Source organism: Filicampus tigris, chromosome 14 (assembly GCF_054856515.1).
Source record: "Filicampus tigris isolate MCC_2025a chromosome 14, RoL_Ftig_1.0, whole genome shotgun sequence".
In the NCBI taxonomy this organism is placed as follows: domain Eukaryota; kingdom Metazoa; phylum Chordata; class Actinopteri; order Syngnathiformes; family Syngnathidae; genus Filicampus; species Filicampus tigris.
This window is the reverse complement of record NC_141230.1, coordinates 9,987,980-9,997,757: the sequence shown is the minus strand read 5'-3', so window position 1 is coordinate 9,997,757 and position 9,778 is coordinate 9,987,980. Positions and strand designations below refer to the sequence as shown.

The 9,778-nt window shown below is 43.5% G+C and overlaps 1 protein-coding gene across 1 annotated transcript; it reads left to right on the top strand.

Moving 5' to 3' along the window:
- The first annotated feature begins 4,559 nt into the window (after window positions 1-4,559).
- Window positions 4,560-9,477, top strand: sox1a (SRY-box transcription factor 1a). The gene has a single exon (XM_086051937.1). It carries the CDS (start codon window positions 7,279-7,281, stop codon window positions 8,398-8,400), a length of 1,122 nt encoding a protein of 373 aa, XP_085908063.1. The 5' UTR covers window positions 4,560-7,278; the 3' UTR covers window positions 8,401-9,477.
- The last annotated feature ends 301 nt before the right edge of the window (window positions 9,478-9,778 follow it).

The following is a 9,778-nucleotide window of genomic DNA, read 5'->3' as shown; positions in this document are numbered from 1 at the left end:
TTTTTTTTAACACATCTAAATGTAAATACCATGAAAGAAAAGCTAGAATTCTAAACTTTTGTCTTATATTCATCTTCTGATCTAAGACCCAAATGTCTTTAACCTTGCCTGGGCTTGATTGTAATGCTCATGTAAACAGGCCACACGAATCGTCTTTGAATGCAAGTCTGCTTACTTCACTTAGCTTCTTGTGTCGTCGTCTCTAAACGATCCTCGTTGCAACTGCTCCTTCTTTTGGGATAAAAGTTTTGAAAAAAAAAACTGAAAAGAAGAAGTCGAACCCAACCAGTTAATCCTTTGATGAGGTACGCTGACGTTGCATTGCACTCTGAAGATTTTCTCTCCCTGTGCGCCGTATTTCTCACGAGAATTCCAAACAGTACAACTTGGAGGGCATTCCAGCTCCGAAGTCCCATTGTAGTTTGGTCCCATTTACTTTGTACGTCTTCATCCAAACATGCTGCACAACCCCTCCTTTTCTGAAATAATAATGGGATGTTTCTTGTGGGTTTGTCAGCAGTGATAAGATGATTATCTGAAAGGTCTGTGGCACATTGTGGAGAGAGTCTCGCCCGCACTGCTGGAGTAGGTAATCCCGGGTAATAGCATTATGGACACAGTGTTTTCCTAAAGACCATGATTATCCACTGCTGTTTGCCGGCGGATTGACATTGGCCTCCCTGGTCCTCTCGCTCCCTCCCTCTTTGTATTCCCACTCACTTCTTCTTGGCTGTCGTCGTGTCATCCTGCCTCTGACTCACCACTCCATCAGGCCCTTGTACCAGATGAAAATAGAGCGTGCGGAAGCGACAAAAGCACAAATTGCTCGTAGACAAGAGTGGCCTAGATTTGAATGGCACGTTACAGTGCGGAAGGCGCGCACCTTCAGCCTCGGCGGTTTGAGGTTAGCGCTCGGCTCCGTGTGGACGCCTGTAACCTATCGCGTCATTACAATGACTGCAGTCATGTGACTGACGTCCTGTAAATAACACCGAGTTGTGTTTCATCTCATGTGGTTATGTCTCTTCTATCTATTCAGATTGGACTCTTAGCAACTCAATTAAAAATGAGGTGGGGGGCGAGTGAAAGATGGCGGACCGGCCTATAAGCGATTACTATTTGGTCCGGCCGGACAAAATGGCAGATGAAGGGACGGCGGAAGGGTACCCCAGTTCGAAACCGGCCCCGACCTTCCTGCGTGGAGTTTGCATGCTTTCCCCGTGCCTGCGTGGGTTTTCTCCAGGTACTCCGGTTTCCTCCCACATTCTAAACACATGCATGGTAAGTTGATTGGACTCTCTAAATTGCCCCTAGGTGTGATTGTGAGTGTGACTGTTTGTCTCTGTGTGCCCCGCCTACTGCCCAAAGTCAGCTGGGATAGGGTTCGGCATGCCCGAGACCCTTGTGAGGATAAGCGGTTTAGATAATGCATGGATGGCTATATATATATATTTTTTCTTTCTCTTTCTGATTAGACTTGATTAGTAAAGGTCTATATAATTTCTTAGAGCTCACAGTACATGTCAGAGAAGATGAGAATCATGAGGTCAAAGCAGCTGCCCAAGGAGATCAAAGACAGAATTGTGGCAAGGCACAGATCTGGCCAAGATTACAAAATAATTTCTGCAGCACTCAGAAAGAGCACAGTGGCCTCCATAATCCTCAAATTGAAGAAGTTTGGGACGACCACAATTCTTGAGCAACTGAGCAATCATGAGAGAAGAGCATACAAATACATTTCTGTCAAAAGTTTCTAGTTGTTTCCACGGAAGTGCAGTTTTATTTAATTTTAGTTTTATACACCTAACATGTTCAAATGCCCAAAACATTACCTGTTGCCTACAGTTAAGGTGAAGGTCAATTAATTAATACACACCAGCACAATTCCAGCAAAGTCCATAATGTCTCTAAATAACAATATAAATCTGCAAACACATTGCTTTCACTCTCATTACAGATTGAGTAATTTTTTCTTTATTTTACATTTATTGTACATGGACTTCTCTGTCTACTTATGTGACAGTTAATAATGCTAAGATGTTAATGTAATGTTTTCTGTAGCAATTAAAACTAAAGCTTCAGTGAGAGTTTGAGCCGGGAAATGATTGTTTCTATTTACATCCAAATAATTCAGAGGGCGAACAAATTGTTCGACTTTAATCATCAATCACATTTTATTTATATAGCACTTTTCATACATAAAAATGCAACTCAAAGTGCTTTAAAACATTCAAAGCAAAACATAGAATTATCTTCAATCAAAAGAAAAGATAAATTATTTAAAAGTTGTTGAAAGCCAAACTAAAAAGGTGTGTCTTGAGCTTCCTCTTAAAAATATCAACAGTCTCTGCAGACCTGACATCCTCTGGCAGGCTATTCCAAAGGTGAGGACCAAAATGGCTGAATGCAGCCTCGCCATGCATTTTGGTCCTCACCCTTGGAATAAATAAAAGGCCGGCGCCAGAGGACCTCAGGATCCGCGAGGGCTGGTATGATAAAAGCAAATCAGATAAATAAGATGGCCCAAGACCATTAACACATTTATAAACTAATAAAAGTACTTTAAAATCGATCCTGAAACACACAGGGAGCCAATGCAGCAATTTCAAAACTGGCGTAATGTGCTCCCGCCCTCTGGTTCTCGTCAGCACCCGAGCGGCTGAATTCTGCAGTAGTTGCAGTGGTGAAATGCTCTTTTTCGGGAGGCCAGAGAGCAGGGCATTACAGTAATCTAAACGACAGGAAATAAAGGCATGCATCAGCACTTCCGTGTTAGCCTGAGAGAGAAACGGGCGGACTCTGGCGATATTCTTAAGGTGATAAAAACCAATCTTGGTTACATTTTTAATATGAGGAATAAAACTGAGCTCAGAGTCAAAAATGACGCCAAGGTTCTTCACACAGTGTGAGGGATTAAAAATGTGTAGTTTTGGTAAAAGCTTCTCTCTCTGACCTTCGGGACCGATAACTAAGACCTCAGTCTTGTCCTCATTAAGCTGTAGGAAATTATCTGCCATCCATGACTTGATATCTAAAATGCAATTTAAAAGGGTATCAATGGGTCCTGTGTCATCAGGAGACACGGCAATATACAGCTGCGTGTCATCAGCATAGCTGTGAAAGCTGATGCCGTGTCCCCTGATGACATCCCCGAGGGGAAGCATATAAAGATTAAAAAGTAAGGGGCCTAAAATCGAACCTTGAGGAACCCCACATTTAATTTCATGAGTTTTAGAGGAACAAGTATCCATACTTACAAAGAAATATCGGTCTGTGAGATAGGAATAAAACCAGTCAAAAACAGTACCAGAGATGCCCACTAGATTTTTAAGTCTATTTAATAAAATTTGGTGATCTACTGTATCAAAAGCAGCGCTTAGATCCAGTAGCACCAAGACTGTGAGTTTTCTCACGTCTGCAGTGCACCTAATATCATTTAAGATCCTTAAAAGAGCAGTCTCCGTACTGTGGTTCATCCTAAAACCAGATTGATATTTCTCCAAAATATTATTTGTATTTAAAAAATGATTCAACTGGATGAAAACCAGTTTTTCTAAAATCTTACTTAAAAACGGTAAGTTGGATACGGGTCTGTAGTTATTAAAAACGCTCGGGTCAGAACCGCTCTTCTTCAGAAGGGGCTTCACCACCGCCGTTTTAAAGGCAGCTGGGAAGACGCCTGTCTGAAGAGAGCAATTGACTATATTTAAAATTTGTTCTTCAAAAAATCCATAAAATGTCTTAAAAAGAAATGTGGGAATTGGATCCAAAAGGCAGGTTGTTGGGTTTACCTGGGAGAAAACTCGAACAAGTGTCCTTGCATCAACCAGGGCAAAACTTTCCAGTGTTTCCTCATGTAAATATGATTGTCCGTGTGACAGTTTTTTAGTCCCCTGTCACTTTTTATATTATACAGACTTAAAAATACATATGTGAGCAGATGTGCAAGCTTGCTGACTGACTTTAAATTATATTAAAAGACCAATGGCTCTACAGCGATTCATGGTGACTTGGATCTTTCTATCCCTGTGTCTCCACATGCAGATGGTCATGAAGCACTTGGCAGCGTCTGCGGCTGTCACAAGCACATGTTTGCAAGCTGTCCAGGCTCACATGTAAATGCAATTTGGAATGGATAGAAATCGATAGAAATGGCTCCTAAATGAATTTTTAATGGCGGGGGGGCCGGGGGGGTTGAATCCCAAAAACCACAACCCAAAATCCATCCAAGCCCCCACACCATCTTTCTCTCACCGTCATGGAGGTGGTTATTTGGGGATGGGGGTTGGGGTGGGGGGGCTTGCTCACCAAGTATTGCCCCCCCCCCTCAAATCCGGCACAGCTGCCTTTCACAAGCAGTGCAGCTCCAGCCCAATCATGCTGGAGAGCCACAAACGCTCTATTTATTAGAATACGTGTTTGCTATTGTTCTGTGCTATACACACAAAAAAGACAGCCCCCAACCCACCACCCGCCCCCATTATGTTAGCAGCGAGTCCCCTTTTTCCCAGAGAGCAACAATAACTTGGAATCGTCTTTTTTGTACGTGTGGATGTGTGTGTGTAGGTGTGTGCGGGTGTGTGTGTGCGCGTGCGTGTGTGTGTACGTGTGTGCGTGCGCGCGCGGGAGTGTGTGCTTGTAAAACTGTCATTCTTCCCTCGTCTGGCCCACAGTGGCGTGGTGCTGTTGTCTCTTCTGCGGGCATCGAGTGCCTCGGATGCCCCTGGCACCGCTCGAGCTTGTATTTTGCGGCCGTGCATGCGCGTGTCGTGGCGCTTTATTTTTTTGGGAAGGGTGCCACTGTATTTAGATTTGAGGAAATCTACCCGCTTTGTCTGCAGTGGAGTGGAGTGGAGTGGAGTGGAGTGGACGTGCAGATAGACGCGTAAGTAGGGGGGAAAAAGGAGTCTTCTGCACTTTTTCGCTTCCCGTGTTGTGCGTAAAATGACTTTTACGCGCACGAAAGGTGGAATTGGCGCAACAGAAACGAGAGTTGTCAGTTGATGATGTGTTTTTTTTTGTTTTTGTTTTTTGTTGTTGTTGTTGTTTTGCTCTGTGTATTTTGTGAAAGGGGGAGGCTATATTTGATGGCCGTGGTGAAACATTTATTCTAGCATGCGTTATTGGTATTAATATTAATGTGTTCAAATACGACTCCTTTAACACGTCAGGAAGGTTTACTGCAGGTTGCCGCCCTTTGACGCTATGACTTAGCAATTTTTTTTTCCGGGCAAAGTTTTATCACTCCTAAAGTGCGTGTGCGTGCGTGTGTGTTTCGTTTCGAGCCTATGGCAGCGTGGAGGAAAGGTTGTCACCGGTGCTTATGTCATCATCATCAAAGGTTAAATCCCAGCAATGTGTCCAATCCTCAACAGTCACTTGGCACACACACAGACCAACTCAACATTATCACTCTCGCCGGTGCTTGTTAGTGAGTTAGTTAGTTAGTTAGTTTGTTTGTTTGTCTGTTTGTCTGTTTGTTTGTTTGTGGAGTCGTCCATAGATTGATGACAGATTGAAATTGAAAAGTAATTTATTTTCTATATCATGAATCACATACTTGTGTAGAATGATCAATAAATGTTTTAATATTATCATACGTCTTAATATTGGAGTAAATATTGAGCTAAACTCTAACTAAATTGACAATTGGAAAGTGATTAAACCATTACTGTCACGACTGGGAATGGACTTTATTTATTTCTAAATAGTTTGTTTTTTCTCCATATTGCAGTCACTGGATTAGAATAGCGCGAAGATAGTCGTTTTTAATTTTTAAAACTACGTGACCCACAATGCAATGGGCAGTGACACTTGTCCCCTAACAGGGTGGTCCTCATGCAGCGTTCCTTTCGTTTCCGCCCAACTAATGCCAACTAGAAATATAAAAATACAGGAGGAGTCAATTCCTGTCCCGCAGCTATGGCACCTCTAATATACACTTTTTGTACCCTTATGTACCATGAGATTCTTTTTAATGGATTTGCGTTTTGATTTTGGATTTAAAATGAACGTTCTGTGTCTGTTTTAATTTAAGAGATTTTACAAAAATATGACATTACAATCCGGGAATTACAAACCACTACTTTATGTTGAGTAACTTCGTTTCCTGAGGTTCGAAAGCATTTGGATAATTTGCTCATTAAAGTTGACTCAGTTTGCTCATTAAAGTGACCATTAATTGCCAAATTAAATTGAAAGTTAATATAAGTATTTGGTTGGCTGGCACTGCCACTTATCTATCTATCTATCTCTCTATCTCTCTATCTCTCTATCTATCTATCTATCTATCTCTCTATCTATCTATCTATCTATCTATCTATCTATCTATCTATCTATCTATCTATCTATCTATCTATCTATCTATCTATCTATCTGTCTATCTATGAATGAATGAGGCAATATCCTATTGCAAGTAAAGGAAGCTAGGTTTAAAACTAAAAACATCAGTCTGAAAGTGAGCAAAAAGCTTTATAGTATAGCTACAACCAACAGTTTGGTTCATCCTTAAAAAAAAAAAAAAAAAAGCCGTCTCATTCAGAAATGAGCCTCGTCCATGTGTTGGGCTAGCCCTAAACCTGAAATTGAAGTGCACATAAAAATGATATTTCCTTAATGGTAAATGTCATATTTTTGTGAAATAACGGAAAGATTTGCAATGTAATTTGGTGGTGCATGACAACCCTATCATGAAAATTAAAGTAGTTCAATTCCACATTGCCAAATGCAAAGTTAGACATGCTGTAATAAAAATCCTGGTTTGAAGAAAAGAAAGAACACCTACTTAATAGTAAAGTGAAACTAAACTTGATTTTGTTGTTGTTGTTGTTATTTACTTGAGTTGTCAGATGTGTAGTGTTTGGAAATGTTTAATTCCTTATGTTATACTTGTGGGATCGACACCCGCTTGCTTCATTCTTCTTCCGACGTGTTTTGCTTCTGGAGTCAGCTGACCCAACATATGCAAATGAGCCCGCCAGCTAGCTCCTCATTGGCCGCCCGCGCCTCATTTAAGTGCTGTCAGTGCGCGCGTCACATGGCCGCCGCTGCAAGCAACTTGTCAACTCCGAGTGGCTCCAGTGTGCATTCTGTCACAGCGGATGTGAGGCAGCAGGGCGACGGCTTGGAGAGCCCTTGTGGGAATATTGCTTATGCTTTGGCGCGCTTTAAAGACTCTTGCAGCCACTCTGGTCACGCGCGTGCGCGCGGGCGGCTCACCCAACTTGATTTGAATTTATCTTTTCTTGCTGGTGAAGTTTTTCCAAACGAGCCGCTCGAATGTATAGCATGATGATGGAGACCGACCTTCACTCCCCCGGCCCCCAAACCAACACGGCCGCGGGGCAAACGGGGCCCAACGCGGGCTCCAAGGCGAGTCAGGAGCGGGTGAAGAGACCCATGAACGCCTTCATGGTGTGGTCCCGTGGGCAGCGGAGGAAGATGGCGCAGGAGAACCCCAAAATGCACAATTCCGAGATCAGCAAGAGGCTGGGGGCCGAGTGGAAGGTGATGTCCGAGGCGGAGAAGCGGCCCTTCATCGACGAGGCCAAGAGGCTGCGGGCCATGCACATGAAGGAGCACCCGGATTACAAGTACCGGCCCAGGCGGAAGACCAAGACGCTCCTCAAGAAGGACAAGTACTCGCTGGCCGGCGGTCTGCTCTCCGGAGCCGGCGGCGGGGGAGTAAGCTTGGGTGTCGGCATGGCGTCCTCCTCGGCGGGCCAGAGGCTGGAGAGCCCGGGCGCGCCCCACGGAGGCTCCGCGGGTTCCGGCTACGCGCACATGAACGGCTGGGCCAACGGCGCCTACCCGGGCCAGGTGGCCGCCGCCGCGGCGGCCGCTGCCATGATGCAGGAGGCGCACCTCGCCTTCGGCCAGCACCCGGGCGGGGGCGCGCACCACCTCAACCACCACCACCACGCGCACCCGCACGCCCACCACGCGCACCACCATCACCACCACGCGCACAACCCACAGCCCGTGCACCGCTACGACATGAGCGCGCTCCAGTACAGCCCCATCTCGAACTCGCAGAGCTACATGAGCGCGTCCCCGTCCGGCTACGGCGCGCTCAGCTACACGCAGCACCAAGGCTCCGGCGTGTCCTCCTCCTCCTCCTCTTCTTCGTCCTCCTCCGCCGCAGCCGCCGCCGCCGCCGCCTCTTCCATGGGCACACTTGGCTCGCTGGTCAAGTCGGAACCCAGCGTGAGCCCGCCGGTGAGCGGAGGCCCCCACGCGCGGGGCCCCTGTCCCGGGGACTTGCGGGAGATGATAAGCATGTACTTGCCCACCGGGGAGCCGGCGGACCCCGCCATGCAGAGCCGGCTCCACGCCTTGCCGGCGCACTACCAGAGCGCCGCGGCCGGAGTGAACGGGACGGTCCCGCTCACACACATTTAATCCCATTCGAACCCAATCATTGGAAGTGCAAAGGAACACATAACCAAATATTTACCTCTTTTCTAGCCCCCCTCCTTGCAAGAACTACCTGTATTTTGTACAGAATGTTTAACACGTGTAAATGAAGGCTCTTTTTTGTTGTTGTTCTTGAGGAGGGGGCATAAAACTGCTGATATTTTTGGTTATCGTGGTATTATATCGTTTCCAGTCTAATTTACGCCTGGTGCACCTTGGGCTTACCCCCATTTTTTTCCATACTGTAAGTTATTAAAAATGTCAAGACAATAATGCAGAAAGTGCTTTAAAAGAAATGGGTACAAAAATATCTTTTTACATTTAAAGCGTTTGTGTTCCAACCCTTCGTTCTATTGTTGTAACACTCTCCACTCTTATTATTGTACAATTGTGAATAATTTTAATATTTGAAAGAAGGATGACTTGGCAACGTGCTGTTGTAATTTATGTGCTTTTCTGCTAGCGAAAAGCCCTGACTTACTGCAATGATTAAAAAAATGAATGAAATAAATTTCACAAGATGTTGCTTTGAATTCTTACGAGAAATGACTGGATCTGAAAATCTTCAAAATGTTTTTAAATTTAAAGCCATGGCTGCCACGAGGTTTTAATCGTCTTAAACTTGAAAATCCTTCAAATGAATGATTTATTATTTTTAAGGCGTTTTGTGATCGCCAGCCCTTCATTATGCGGGATTGAAATTATTAATTATTGATGTCACTTTTATCGTTTTTGACAGTGCAAATAGGCCAAACTGATTTATGATTCACATTCTTTTCCAGGCTCTTAAATAAATGCCATCTTTAAGACCTCATATGACGAACCACCTGTTAAAGTATATTGACGCTATACTTATCGTAATAAATAATATTTAAATTGCTCTCCATTTTTGAGTTTTAAGGAAGCAGATTATGAATTTTCATCTTTTTTTCATGGAGGTTTATTGTAACTGGCCTGTAAAAAACATGTTTTTCATTTATTTATTTATTTGTTATTTTTGTTTTTTGTTTTTTTGTTTTTTACATATCAGTAATTGCGCTCGCCTGTTCAAACGCAATCAAAAAAACGTTCTAACCTTTAGGCCGAATATGTTGAATATTAAACTAAAATATGAATGCAAATGTTTCATTTAAAGTTCAACGAACATTGCTCTAAAATAGATTATCGATTGCATAATGGTGTTTAAAAAAAGAGGAATGTATATTTGCATTGAAAAAAAGAAACCAACAAATTTGCAGCTAAGTAATGTTGTTATTTTGCCACATTGAGTCTATTTTAATTTGATCCCACTTGATCGTTGTAATTATAAATGTGACATATGTAATAATTATTTCAAATATGATTAATTTTCAACTGGGTCAAC